The sequence below is a fragment of the Pollicipes pollicipes genome, unplaced genomic scaffold (assembly GCF_011947565.3).
Source record: "Pollicipes pollicipes isolate AB1234 unplaced genomic scaffold, Ppol_2.1 Scaffold_5724;HRSCAF=6776_pilon_pilon_pilon, whole genome shotgun sequence".
Classification (NCBI taxonomy): domain Eukaryota; kingdom Metazoa; phylum Arthropoda; class Thecostraca; order Pollicipedomorpha; family Pollicipedidae; genus Pollicipes; species Pollicipes pollicipes.
In genome coordinates this window covers 41034781-41049880 of record NW_023596746.1, presented here as the reverse complement: position 1 = coordinate 41049880, position 15100 = coordinate 41034781, and the positions used below count along the sequence as shown (strand labels likewise).

General features: G+C 61.5%; 1 protein-coding gene across 1 annotated transcript; it reads left to right on the top strand.

Moving 5' to 3' along the window:
• Positions 1-481: 481 nt before the first annotated feature.
• LOC119103909 (toll-like receptor Tollo) lies at positions 482-4786 on the top strand (the record flags this gene model as incomplete). Its single annotated transcript, XM_037227602.1, has 2 exons — positions 482-673; positions 1344-4786. Coding segments are annotated over 2 exons (3486 nt in total), but the record flags the coding sequence as incomplete, so codon positions are not given.
• Positions 4787-15100: the final 10314 nt, after the last annotated feature.

Genomic DNA, 15100 nt, shown 5'->3' with positions numbered 1-15100 from the left:
CCTATTGTACGTCATTTCGTGACGTATGCAAATGTTAATGGCTATCAGGCATATTTGCAACCATAAGCCATTTGGAAATTATCGCCTAATGAAAATATGATTGTAAGACGCTTTAAACCACTGAGAGGGCCAACAATGCATTGAGTTTTGCGTTTCACGCAGAATGAATAGCCAATAGCTTACTGACAGTTCTGATTTCGGTCTCGCAAAGATGGAAGGTCCAGCTTTAAAAAATCAGGTGCAGCATTGGTGCTGTAGTGTAGGCGCGCAAAGGCTCACTGACAATACTACATCAGTGACGACAACAACCACACTAAAAATATGAACGCGAGCTCACTCCCCGCCTTCGTTTGCCGTCAGACGGGTGCCGCCGCCGCTGCCGCCGCCGCCGCCCCTGTCGCTGCGGCCGCCGCTGGTGCCGCTGCTGCTGCTGCTGCTGGTGGCCGTGCTGCCGGCGGCGCGCAGCGCGCACTGCCGGCGCGCCTGGCAGCCGCACCAGCAGCGGCTTCTGGTGCGGTGTGACGTAGCCAGCCTTCAGGCGGAGCTGGACCCGGCGCCTCTGCGACTGCGGCCGCACGAGGCTGTGCGCCGACTGCATCTGGTCTGCGTGGAGACGGGCCTGCCGCACGGTCCCCTGCACCCGGGCGCCTTCCGGCTCTTCCCCGACCTCGAGGTCAGTGCTGTGGTGTTCCGCACAAGGCGCGGCGGCCTGCTGATGTCTCCCGCCACCGGTGGGGCTAAGAGCCCACAAGTAACCAATGTAATCAGGTTGACTGCAGTGATGTCCACAGCTCGTGCGCGCTCTGCAGTGCATAAACGCTATGGAGAAACGAGCCAATTTTTTTCCGACCCGCTGTAACGCGGTGAAGCTTCTTTTGCGGTTGAGCAAAATCGATAGCATACACGTAATGGCTATATATGCCTAACCTATCCCTACACTGGCCTAGATTTTGGACTCCCCCTCCCCCCCCCCCCTCCACTCTGCGTCAGTAACCGCACACACTCCGTTGCGTTCAGTTGTGTGGTGGAGAATGGCACTGATTTGTCTCTTGTAGCTTCCTAACCCATGTGTGAGGAATTATCAGTGAACACGTTTTTACCAGAATAAAAGACTAATCGTCCACGCTTTAATTGATGGTCGTTGGGCAGGGAGCCCCATAATCTCACCGATCTCTCGATGTCAGTTCATCAGCTAGCTGAAAATGAAGTGACATTCAAATGGGGCCTGTGCAGGTGGCTGGCGGCGAATCCCATTACCATTGTGTGAACAGGTCGGACGGCAGGACGCCGGCGCGATTCCATCTCCGGAGCGGCGGCTGAGGGACGCCATTTGCATTTTCCAGGATCTGCGGATCGAGCAGTGCCTGATCCAGGAGCTGTCGCGCGCCTCGTTAGAGGGCCTGCACAAGCTTAAGAACCTGACATTCCGCACCAACGGCGTGGAGTGGTCGACCGCGGCCACGCTGCGCCTCTATCCGGACACGTTCGCCGGGCTGCCGCAGCTGGAGCTGCTCGACCTCGGCGGCAACAACCTCTGGTCACTGCCGGCCGGCGTATTCTGCCGCCTAGACCAGCTGCTCACGCTCAACCTCACCAACAACCGGCTCAGCGACCTGACCAACGTGTCGATGGCGGCGACTGGCGGCGGCGCCTGCCGCCTGGCCGTGCGCGACCTCGACGTGTCCGGCAACAAGCTGGTGTCGCTGTCGTCGCGGCACTTCCCCGGCCTGCCGCTGCTCACGCGCCTCCTGCTGGACCGCAACGAGATTCGCGAGCTGGGCGACGGCCTGCTGCGCGCGCTGCCCGCCCTGCAGGTGCTCAACGTCTCCAGCAACCGGCTGTCGGCGCTGCCGCCGGACGCCTTCCGCGGCGCCGCCGCGCTCACCGAGGTGCACCTGCAGCGCAACGAGCTGCGCGTGATCGCGCCGGGCGTGTTCGCCGGTCTCTCGAGCCTGCTCGTCCTCGACCTGTCGCACAACCGGCTGTCCGGCGACTGGGTGAACTCGGACACGCTGGCGGCGCTGCCCGGCCTGGTGGTGCTGCGGCTCGCGCACAACAACGTGTCGCGCGTCGATCCAGCCATGTTCGAGTCGATGCGGCAGCTGCGCGTGCTCGCTCTCGACGCGAACGCGCTCGAGACGCTGCCGGCGGGCGGGTTTGGCCGGCTCGGGGCGCTCACCGAGCTGGGGCTGGCGCACAACGGGCTGACACGGCTGCCGGCCGGTGCGCTGGGCGGCCTCGGCGCGCTCACCAGCCTCTCGCTGCGCGCCAACGCGCTGGTTGAGCTGGACGAGGCATCGCTGGTCGAGGCGGCAAAGCTGCGCACGCTCGACTTGGCCGACAACCGACTGGCGGGCGTGCCGGCGGCGCTGGGTCGGCTGGCGCGGCTCAAGTCGCTCGACATCGGCGGAAATCGGATCGAGCGCCTCGACAACGCGTCGCTCGCGATCCTGCCCGAGTTGTTCGCTCTCGAGTTGGAGGGCAACCACATCAGCGCGCTCGTGGACGCGCCCTTCGCCAACCTGACGAAGCTGCGCGCGCTGAACCTGGCGCGGAACGAGTTAGAGTCGCTGGAACCGGACGTGTTCGGCGTTCTGGAGAATCTGCAGATGCTGCGGCTGGACAGCAACCGGCTCGTATCCGTGCGCGGAGCGCTGACCGGTCTGGACAGCCTCAAGTGGCTAAATGCCTCCAACAACCGTCTGTCGTCGTTCGACTACGCCGACGTGCCACGAAGTCTGGAGTGGCTCGACCTGCACAGCAACCGGCTGACCGAGCTGGCGAACACACAGGAGCTGGAGAAGGAGCTGCAGCTGAAGACGCTGGACATCAGCTTCAACAGCATCGACACGCTCAGCCCGTTTCAGCTGCCCGATCGGCTGGAGACGCTGATCGCCAACGACAACGTCATCTCGCACGTGTACCCGTACACATTCTTCCGCAAGCAGAACATCTCGCGCGTGGTCCTGTTCGCCAACCAGATCACCACCATCGACATCAACGCCTTCCGCTTGAACCTGGGCCCCGGCCACGCGCGGCCCGAGTTCTACATCGGCGGCAACCCGGTCATGTGCGACTGCCAGCTGCACTGGCTGAGTGAGCTCAACGCCAACAACGACTCGTCGCAGTACCCACGCCTCATGGACCTCGAGAGCCTGTTCTGCCGGCTGGCGTTCAACGTACAGCGAAACCACATGCCGCTGGTGGAGGTGCCTCGCTCACAGTTCCTCTGCCCGTACACCAGCCACTGCGCCACGCTCTGCCAGTGCTGCCAGTTCGACGCGTGCGACTGCGAGATGACGTGCCCGGCCAACTGCACGTGCTACCACACGGCCGACTGGACGGGCAACATCGTCGACTGCACGTCCGCGGGCCACACGGTGCTGCCCGAGCACATCCCGATGGACGCCACCGAGCTCTATCTGGACGGCAACCGGCTGCCGCGACTCTCGAGTCATGCCTTCATCGGGCGGCGCCACCTGCTCGTGCTCTACCTGAACGACAGCCGCGTGCGCACCGTCACCAACCGCACATTCAACGGGCTCACCGGCCTGCAGGTGCTGCACCTCGAGCGCAACCAGATCGCACGCCTGCATGGCTTCGAGTTCGACTCGCTCTCGCTGCTGCGCGAGCTCTACCTGCACAGCAACGCCATCGCCAGCATCGGCAACGGCACGTTCGCGCGGCTGACGTCGCTGCAGGTGCTGCGGCTCGACGGCAACCGGCTGGTGCGCTTCGCGCCTCTGCAGCTGGCGCGCCACGCGCACCTCATGTCCGTCAACGTCTCGGACAACCGGTGGACGTGCGACTGCGACTTTCTGGAGCGGCTGCGCGGCTGGCTAGCGACGGCCGGCGGCGCGGTGGTGGCGGCAGAGCGACTGGTCTGCTTGCCGGGCTCCGGCGCCCCGCCGCGCCTCGTCGCCGACCACAACGCCACCACCTGTCGCCTGCTCAACAGCACGGTGGCCACGCAAGTGTACCAGGGCCGCGCCGCCGGTGACTACGCGTTCATCGTAGCGGCGTCCGTGCTGGCGCTCGTGGCCGTCGTCGTGGCCGTGGTGGTGTACGTGTTCTGGCACGAGATGCGCGTAATAGCCTACGCCAAGTACGGCGTGCGAATATTCCGCGGCGGCGCGCGTGCCGAGGCCGACCGCGACAAACTGTTCGACGCGTTCGTCAGCTACAGCGCCAAAGACGAGACGTTCGTGTTGCAGGTGTTGGCGAGCGAGCTGGAGGGCGACGCGCCCGGCTTCAAGCTCTGCCTGCACCACCGTGACTTTCCTGTGCGCTCGTACGTGGCCGACACAATAGTGCAGGCGATCGAGGCGAGCCGGCGAACTATTATGGTCTTATCGGACCACTTTATCAGGAGCGAGTGGGGCCGGTGCGAGGTCAAATCGGCACACCACCAAGCGCTCAGCGGCCGCGCCAGCCAGCTCATTGTGATAATTGTCGGCGACGTGCCCACCCGGGAGCTGGACCCGGACCTCAGGCTCTATCTGAAGACGAGCGCCGTGCTGCACTGGGGCGACTCGCTCTTCTGGGAGAAGCTCCGCTACGAGCTGCCCGACACGCGGGCGGCGGCGCGCAGCGGCCAGGCGCCGGCCTACGAGTACCCGATGGCGGTGCACATCTGAGGCGGCCGTCGCCGCCGCCGCTGGCTAGTCACGTCCACCGCTCGCCGACTGAGCGACGCTGACAGAGGCGGGCTGACAGGCGGCGGGCGGCCCTCTCCGGCGGTTGCGCCGTGCCTGCTCTGCCTGCGTAGTGACGCCACCGTGTCGGCGCCGTGACAGCATGGAGGCCGAAGCTAGACACTGATCCGTCCTCCCCAACTCTCTTATCTCTCTCTCTCTCTCTCTCTCTCTCTCTCTCTCTCTCTCTCTCTCTCTCTCTCTCTCTCTCTCTCTACTCTCTCTCTCTCTCTCTCTCTCTCTATCTCTCTCTCTCTCTCTCTCTCTCTCCTCTATCTCCTCTTCTTCTCTCTCCCCTCCTGTCTCCCCTCTCTCACGCTCTTTTGGTTTTCGCCTCACACCCTCGCTATATCTTTTCCATATCTAATTTCATGGTCTGACCAGAGGTTTTCGGGGCACGTATCTGAGATCGGTATTGCGGCACAGTTTGTGATTAAACCGTGACAGTGTACGGAGGCGCCGTGCCCTAATGCCAGGTACGCCACTCCCAGAGCCGGCCTGTTCCTTCTTTGTTTCCACGAGTCGACTGGCAGGAATTTATGGCTTATAGTTTTTATGCAAATGACTGTGATCGCAAAATGAGTCTGATATTTATGACCGTATTATATAAATAAACGGATTGTTGCCTGCCCATGGCATCAACAGCTATCGTGACATGCAGCAGTTGTTCGCTGTTTTGCGAGCCCGCTAAAGAAAGATAGTGGTGATGCTAATTGAGGCCGATGATAATGTGCTGAATCGCAGATTCATGCAGCGCTGCGTCACGCTCAGACCTGCGATTGCGACTTTTTCCCGTGCCCCTGCCCTGCCACTCCCACACTAGCTTCTACGATTCACACTATTCAGCAGAACAATTAGCAACACCCTTTAAACGCTCCACTTACGTTCGAAGTGTGTGACTTTGTGCAATCCACGCGCCTCGTGGGCCGAGGCACCGGTCAAACAACGCCCGGCTAAGCGGCACTCGTCGTAGGGCGTCCACCCTCCGCCCTCACGTGCCGCCCGTCCATGTGTGCCTCCGGCCCTCGACGCCGCCCAGGTTGGCGGGTGCCCGCGGCTCAGTCACGGCGTTTCAAAACAAGAGGACTGGAGGGTACTCGACGCTGAGGGAGGCAGTCACGGCCCCTCTGGGACGGGCCGGCGAGGGCGGACTCGACGGACAGGTCAGCAAACAAAGAGGCCGACGGCTGGCCGGCGAGGCGCGTGTCGAAGGTCGCGGTCCGAGGGGAACGGAAAGAGGCTGATGGGACCGTGCCGATGACGGTGATATGGGACCTTGCTCATGCCGAATGAAGCGGAAATCAGCTAACCAGGTATAATTGTCAAGGCACGAATCTGTTATCTGGAGCTAAAATCAAAACCGACAATGGGATTTGTTAAAATGTTATGTGCTTGCTGGAGTCATAGACTCAGTGAGGCAAAATTACGTCCGAGATAAGGCAAGTGTGCCACAACAAAAGGCTTAAATCCTGTTTTGAAATAAATCGGGCCAATCGGCACGTACGGAAAAGACTTCCATGAGGTAACGGAGCTTGATGGAACACGATAAAGGGACTATTTTTTCAGGGGGCCCGACGCACGCTGTCACGCATCCTTCGCGGAGCGCTAGTGACTGCACGGCTGCGCCATGGCAGCGCTCAAGGGCCATGGCGTACCGAGGCTTGAGCTTGCACCCCCACGTGAGAGTCCAAGAAGGTCCTACGAACTGCTTCTGTAACAAAATACGAGCCTGTACACTTACATACAGACAAATTATGATATGTTACATGCATTGGTCAGCAACAGCGGCCTCAAGTTGCCCATCAACGAGCAGCGATGAACCATCCCCGACGATGGCAAGCCATAAGTGATCAAAGTTAGGCTGATTAACCACGGTCACGCAATTGTTTGATACTTGATCCTGTTCACAACAGCTGGTCCACAGCCTCCCTTGCAGTCCGAGCCCCTCAGTCCGCGGTCGGAACTGGGATGTGCAGGTCCACATCGTGCCCAGGTCAGCTAGGCAGGGCCAGGCGGCGCCGTGCCCAGGTCACCTCGGCAGAACCAGGCGGCGCCGTACCCAGGTCACCTGGACAGGGCCAGGCGACGCCGTGTCCGGGTCACCTGGGCAGGGCCAGCCGGCGCCGTGCCCGTGTCACTTGGGCAGGGCCAGGCGGCGCCGTGCCCGGGTCGGCTGGGCCGGGCCAGGCGACGCCGTGCCCAGGTCACCTGGGCAAGGCCAGCCGGCGCCGTGCCCGTGTCACTTGGGCAGGGCCAGGCGACGCCGTGCCCGGGTCACCTGGGCTGGGCCAGGCGGCGCCAGGCCCGCGCCCATCCGCGACGCAGAGCGGCGCTCTGTCGAGACAGATGCGCCGCCGCCGGCGCTGCGCTCCGCGGCAATGGCACAGCGGACAGCGAACTTCAATTAGGCGCTGATTTAGATTCGTCCGGCCGGCGCCTCGCCGCCCGGCCGCGGACGCCCTCCCTAATGGCGTAATCGGGGCGATCTGGGTTTTTGCCGGGCGCTGCGGCGGCCGGGGGCGGCGCGGCCAATAGTGGCGCCCGGTGCGCCTTTTTGTCGCGCGTCACGCCGGACAGCGTGTTCCCGCGCGCCGTTCGCGTCGCGTCGTCCGACGCTGTTGTGACACGGCCGCTGCGCTGTGTGGACCGGCCGGGCGCGGGCGTCGTCGCCGGGGCGGGGAGGAGGAGCGGCCGGCGCGGGCGACGCTCTAGTGCCGCCGCCAGCTGACTGTGACGTGCGACACGGCCGGAACGACAGGCGGTGTCGCTCATTGGCTTTTACAATCGGTGTAACGGCCCTCTCATTAGCGTCATGTTGCCTCTTACGAGAGCTGCAATCGCTAAGAGGCACGAGAGCTTCGTAATCGTTACTGCTTCCGTACGATATCGGCAAGCGCGGACGCGTAGGCGTTGGCTGATGACTCCGGTGACTTACTGGAATTGGTTGCCGTTTCGTGTGGCTCACAGCAGACTCTCAGTCTCAGATTCATCAGTATGTTTACAAAAGAGAGCCAAGTGCACGGAAATTTAACGTTGTATGAAACGAGGAAGTGAGGGCGAATGTAGTGGTTTCATACGCTGCGTTACGACAATAACATTTCAAGCGTATCTAATCGGGATTCACAGTTACTGTGCAAGAGGAAATAAAGTCAGCATCACAGTTCACGGGCACTTGGCACGCATTTGAAGGAAGGACGTTTCCGTGACCGTACAGCGGAGCTCGGTAGACAGAGCCGGACCCGGAGCCACGGGCCCCGGCTAACACCGGGCGGCTTCGGTGGACAAAGGCGGAGCTGGCGCCCACGGGCCTCGGCTACTACCGGACGGCTTCGGTGGACAGAGCCGGAGCCGGCGCCCACGGGCCTCGGCTACTACCGGGCGGCTTCGGTGGACAGAGCCGGGGCTGGCGCCCACGGGCCGCGGCCACCACCAGGCGGCTTCGGTGGATAGAGCCGGAGCCGGCGCCTACGGGCCCCGGCTACCACCGGGCGGCTTCAGTGGGCGGAGCCGGAGCCGGCGCCCACGGGCCTCGGCTACTACCGGGCGGCTTCGGTGGACAGAACCGGAGCTGGCACCACGGGTCCCGGCTACTACCGGGCGGCTTCGGAGGGCAGAGCCGGAGCCGGCGCCCACGGGCCTCAGCTACTACCGGGCGGCTTCGGTGGGCGGAGCCGGAGCCGGCGCCCACGGGCCTCGGCTACTACCGGGCGGCTTCGGTGGATAGAGCCGGAGCCGGTACCCACGGGCCTCGGCTACTACCGGACGGCTTCGGTGGGCAGAGCCGGAGCCGGCGCCCACGGGCCTCGGCTACTACCGGGCGGCTTCGGCCGCTCCCCCTGCCCGGGGCGTCCGTCCAGCTGCCTCACAGCGTAGCGCTGGGTGCGTCATGCCCCACGTGGAAGCGTCACCAGACCGGCGCCGGGTGAGTCAGCCGACACTCCACCGTGACTCAGGCTGGTGCCACTCATGGCTGGCGTGCGGTTTGGCTGTCCAAGACACAAACAAAATGCGAATTGTCCCACAGAATGCACAAGGTCAGCGTCAAAAGTTACTTGCAAGTCAATGTAATGCATCTTTAAACGTGGTATACGGGGGCGGCATGCATGCACATACCATGGGCGGGGAGTGCCTCGTCCTAGGGAGATGGCATGTGGATAGCAACCCATTGCACCAGACTCGACCGAGGGCTTCAAATGACAAGCTGTGACTATTGGACTGTTTGTTGAGGCGAGACGCCATGATGAAAATCGCGATGCTTCGCGATTGTGTTTCTCTTCGTGTGTGTTATATAAGCTCTAAAAAACACTGGATAACTTTCGTGACCAAAGATCATTAAGCATACACAGTACTCAGGTGGTGAACGTGCACATCACTACAAAAAACGATGGGATGTGTCGAGACTGGCGGTGATCCCAGAGCATCCCAGTTGCGCTTTGGAAGCGGAGCATTAAACAAAAAACCGGTGACATGACCTCTGGCCCCGGGAGTTTCACCTCCATGGGATGGTCCATTCTCCCAAAGCGTCAGTTTTTCGATTCTGCGGTCGTGCTATAGTGCGTTGCACAAAATAAAGCAGGAAAAAGTGGGCGTGGACATTTTCGGCCACTCAGCCTGTCCAGCCCACGACTTTTCGGCCACTCAGCCTGGCCAGCCCACGACTTTTCGGCCACTCAGCCTGGCCAACCCACGACTTTTCGGCCACTCAGCCTGGCCAACCCACGACTTGCCGTGCATTAGGTGCGTGGTCAACGGCGTCACCATGGCCGCTCTCCAGTACGGACCAGCTCCGGCCTCGAAATCCGCTGAAAGTGGTGGCCAGAAGCTGTGGTTTGCTACCTCAGGAGCTTGTGAAACCACAAGTGAAGGCAGTCCGGCTCCGTGGACGCTGTCAGGCAGTGTATCGAATACCGAGTGGGTGATTAAGCTGCCGTGTCAGCCCATCATATCACCTAAACTCAATGCAAATAGAAAATTCCGGTTCGTGGTATAGCAGGAAAGCTGGACAGCGTGCTGCTGCTGATAAGCCTGTAAAGAGGACCCGTCCGCAGAAAGCATTTTTGGGTTACTTGACAGGTTTGAAGTGCTTCTGATTGGGCAGTTGGTGAGGAGCAAACTAGTTGTTGAGCTTTGCAGCAAGTCATTTCATGTAAGGTCTAGTATGGTTATGATGTCACTTCAAAACACTAGTTACGTAAACGTACATGTCTCATCCTTCCCTCCAGGCAGAGTACTGGGAGATGTTTTGATACTGTTCGGTGCAAAAGCGGTCAGATAGAGTATCAATCGGCAAAGGACTCTGTTGGCGGAGATATCGTCACTCATTCATAAAGCTCGCGTGGCGGAAACTATGGGCTATCCTCCGGCTGATTACGGAAAGCGGAACGAGCAGGTCATTGGCCTCCTTTTCACGGAGATGACTGAGATGTAAATAGCGGGCTTTGCTATTATAGAATGTCTTTGACCTGCTCTGGCCTTCGACCCAAGCGCACCGTAATTATCGCCGTGTGGGAGGTTGTCTTAAATGATTGAAATAGTAATTTTGATGTACGAGACTGATTTCGACCGTAACCGCGAACTTTCCGTCCAAAAAGAGCTCACTTCAATGAGAGATAATATTCTACTTGATAAATTCGAGCCAGCCCGAATTCACTACAGCACTAACATCCACGCAGCGTGCCTTTCGATCCACGCCGCTCTCATTGCCCATTCATCGCGAATACTTATGCAATGTGCGGCGCGACAGCAGCCGTTAGCAGCCCACTGTGTCGCGGGTCCGTACTCAGGTAGTAGCCCACTGTGTCGCGGGTCCGTACTCAGGTAGCAGCTTACTGTGTCGCGGGTCCGTACTCAGGTAGCAGCCCACTGCGTCGCGGGTCCGTACTCAGGTAGCAGCTTACTGTGTCGCGGGTCCGTACGCAGGTAGCAGCCCACTGCGTCGCGGGTCCGTACTCAGGTAGTAGCCCACTGTGTAGCGGGTCCGTACTCAGGTAGCAGCTCACTGTGTCGCGGGTCCATACTCAGGCAGCAGCCCACTGTGTAGCGGGTCCGTACTCAGGTAGCAGCTCACTGTGTCGCGGGTCCATACTCAGGTAGTAGCCCACTGTGTCGCGGGTCCATACTCAGGCAGCAGCTCACTGTGTTGCGGGTCCGTACTCAGGTAGCAGCTCACTGTGTCGCGGGTTCGTACTAAGGCAGCAGCCCACTGTATCGCGGGTCCGTACTCAGGTAGTAGCCCACTGTGTCGCGGGTCCATACTCAGGCAGCAGCTCACTGTGTTGCGGGTCCGTACTCAGGTAGTAGCCCACTGTGTCGCGGGTCCGTACTCAGGTAGCAGATCACTGTGTCGCGGGTCCGTACTCAGGCAGCAGCTCACTGTGTTGCGGGTCCGTACTCAGGTAGCAGCTCACTGTGTAGCGGGTCTGCACTCAGGTAGCAGCTCACTGTGTCGCGGGTCCGTACTCAGGTAGTAGCCCACTGCGTCGCGGGTCCGTACTCAGGAAGCCACAATTTACGAAAGAAACGCCACCACCCGCGCCCTCCCGTTGACCTATGCGAGGCTCCGGCGCCCGGCGTCAGCGGCGGACCGCCGCCGCCGCCACCGCCGCCACCGCCGCCGCCGCCGCCGCCGCCGCCGCCACCGCCGCCCCGCCGCCCCCGCCGCCGTCGCCGGACAATGACGCGCCGGCCGGCGGCGCTGCCCACGCGGCCGATACAGCGGGACGTGGCGGAGTCCGCCCTGACCGATCGCCGCCCGAGTCGGTCCGCTCGCCAACGCGCCCTTCCGCGCGCGGCCGCTCATTAAGCGGGCCTAATTAAGTGGCGACCGGCGCGCGCGTGCCGATCCGACGGCCGACCGAGGCGGCGCAGGCCGGCGATTAGGTGCAGGGTCGCTGCATCGGCTGCGGCTTTGTCCGCGGATGAGGCGGGTACGTGGAGCCGGTCGCTGCACGCACGCGGAGCCGAGGCAGGTAGCGCCGGCTGCGAGGGTGTCAGCTGGGGCTCGAGTGAGCGCGCGCTAATCGTAGTTCTGGCGGTGACGCGGCGTGGCGGCGCGCGGCGAGCGCCGGTCTCCACTGGTGAATTATACATGCGTGAATACTGAATGGGCCCCCGAGAGCACCGGGTTTCTTGCCGGGAGTTTATCACGTACGAGCCGAGGAAAAACACGTCAGAAAACCGGCCAGGCCGAGGACCAGTGGTCTCGGGCGCGCATCGCGCCGGGGTCCCGCGGCGTTCCTGCGAGCTCGGCGCGTTCGTGACTCGGGCTTCAATAATTGTCGAACCTTTTGTAACCCGCCACAGCGGGCGAACAAATCCCGATATTTATGTATGCATACATCCTATTCATCCTAAATTACAATCCATTGATTCCTCCATGGGCCGGCCCTAATTCACTGCGGACGGCGGGCGAGCCTTCCGGCCGGGCTGCAGGGGTGGCGGAGCCCGGCTAGGGGCCGGTGGCAGGAGCGTCTCTCCTCCCAACACCAGCCACCGGACCGGGCAGCAGGCACCGCTCACGATGGCAGGAGCGTCCCTTCTCTCAACACCAGCCACCGGACCGGGGAGAGGGGGCCGCTCACAGTGGCAGGAGCGTCTCTCCTCCCAACACCAGCCACCGGACCGGGCAGCAGGCACCGCTCACGGTGGCAGGAGCGTCCCTCCTCCCAACACCAGGCAGCGGACCGGGCAGCGGGCACCTCACAGTGGCAGGAGTGTCCCTTCTCCCAACACCGGCCATCGGACCGGGAAGAGGAGGCCGCTCACAGTGGCAGGAGCGTCTCCCCTCCCAACACCAGCCAATGGACCGGACAGCGGGCACCGCTCACAGTGGCAGGAGCGTCTCTCCTCCCAACACCAGCCAATGGACCGGACAGCGGGCACCGCTCACAGTGGCAGGAGCGTCTCCCCTCCCAACACCAGCCAATGGACCGGGGAGCGGGCACAGCTCACGATGGCAGGAGCGTCCCTTCTCTCAACACCAGCCACCGGACCGGGGAGAGGGGGCCGCTCACAGTGGCAGGAGCGTCTCTCCTCCCAACACCAGCCACCGGACCGGGCAGCAGGCACCGCTCACGGTGGCAGGAGCGTCCCTCCTCCCAACACCAGGCAGCGGACCGGGCAGCGGGCACCTCACAGTGGCAGGAGTGTCCCTTCTCCCAACACCGGCCATCGGACCGGGAAGAGGAGGCCGCTCACAGTGGCAGGAGCGTCTCCCCTCCCAACACCAGCCAATGGACCGGACAGCGGGCACCGCTCACAGTGGCAGGAGCGTCTCTCCTCCCAACACCAGCCAATGGACCGGACAGCGGGCACCGCTCACAGTGGCAGGAGCGTCTCTCCTCCCAACACCAGCCAATGGACCGGGGAGCGGGCACAGCTCACGGTGACAGCCGCTCCTTACTCTGTCGACGCGACGTGCCAGATGCGTTTAGCTGAGACAGCTGGACGTCCTTTGGGAGCTGGTGTACGGGGATGGGGCGGTGGGGGTAGGGTGTTGCAGTTGGGGCGTGACCGGCGGTCAACCAATGTGACGCTATGTATGGTGGGCGCGCCTGGCAACAGTGTAAGTCAGTGTGCCGTGGGTGACTATGACATGGCATAGCTGAGACGATTTGACTTTCATGCAGCGCGCTCGTACAAACTATGCCAACTTGTTGCTGAGGCTGTTAGTATTATGTAACCGAGTGGCAGTAACATTCACTACTGCACCATCTTTAGGGTGTGTCATATCACCAACAAAGATTAGGGAAACATGCAAACCCACCTTTTCAGTACTTTGTGGTGTCATGAGTCGGTTAAATCAATCTCTGAGCGTCATTTGGTAAAAATGAAAATCCGATCGATAAATGCACTCGCCCAGACCACTTTGCGGACAGTATCCCGATACCACCGGTGGCCTTTTAGGGAAGTGTGGAGTGTCTCCTTCCTCCCTCCATGTCCCTCCCTCTCTCTCCCTCTCACTCTCTCTCTCTCTCTCTCTGTATATATATATATATATATATATATATATATATATATATATATACATGTCCCTTGCAGAAAAGTACAAAATAACATTTGAATGCCGGTATAGATGCTTGAACCTATATCAAAATTTACCAGTTGCTCTGTGATCCTCTGAAGCCTAGGGAAGAGGTGTGCGACTCGAGCGCGAGAGAATTCAGTAGCACGTCACGTTACCATGTGGTCGGCCGGGTCCCTCGTTACGAGACGTGGCTCTGGGAGGAGATGGCGTCGCTTGGTGACCGCGCGAACACTCTGCCGCAGGCGGCTCCACTCCGTGGGCGTAGGTGGGTGTGTCCTCGGCGTGGCAGTGCCCCTCGGATGAGGCAGCAGCCGCTCCATCCGCCGGGAATCTCAGCCGTTCACCTGCCCACATGACAGGGCGGACGGCGGGAGCGGGAGGGTTGGCCCGGCACGGCCAGCTGCCGCTGCTGCACGGCTGGCCCGGCACGGCCAGCTGCCGCTGCCGCACGGCTGGCCCGGCACGGCCAGCTGCCGCCGCCGCACGGCTGGCCCGCCCCACGCATGTTTACCGGCTCATGATTTATGGCCGGCCGCGCTCATTACAGGCCAGATCTCTGTCCGCCGGGAAACGGTGGCTGCTGCACAACACACCATTTCCATAATCTAATAAGCGCGGTTCGAGCGGCCGACCGTCGACGTCCGGCGCACCGCCCATGGCGGAGCCACCGCTCAGGGTCCTCAGTCAACACCTACCTTCGGCCCTGAACCTATCGGCACACATGTACTGGGGCAATGTCTGTATAGACACGGACATCGCCGGCTCTGCGACAAACGATGAACGTTGTGTGGTAGGTATTCGTACGCAACAGGAGCTACTTTGGGATTGTGCACAACATCAAAGCTGGGTGTCCCTGGAAAGATGGTTCTGCTTGCAATGGTAAGCACCCTGTGGCTGAACTACAACAAACATCTCTGCCTGCTATGCACTCAACCCACTCCCTTTCGGCAAAGGAAGCCGCACACCCGACAGTTTGCACATTTAGCAGCCCTTCCTCTGCGGACTATTTTTGCAGGCAACAAACACAATTAGCTTCATCTGGACTGCGCCGGGCTCAGCGTCTGTGTGACATCAGCTGCAAGCAGCAGCTCTGGCCGACCAGCGCACGCCGCGTCCTTGCCTACAGCACGCGCTCTGTCACCCCTCTCCCGCGCTGCCTCAGTGGGCCAGCAGGGCCAGCCGGCCGACCATCTCCGGCGGCGCAGCGGCCTGTGAGAGCAACGCCAGCCAGGTAAGCCCCCCCCCCCCAGCCCTCCCCAGCGTCTGCGCAGTGCGTTAGAGCGGCAGCAGCCGACCTGGCGGCGGCGACCCAGCCGGAGGCGGCCTTGGACCGGCGGCGGCGGCCCGACACAATGCGGCGACCCGACTCCGTGATTTAGTG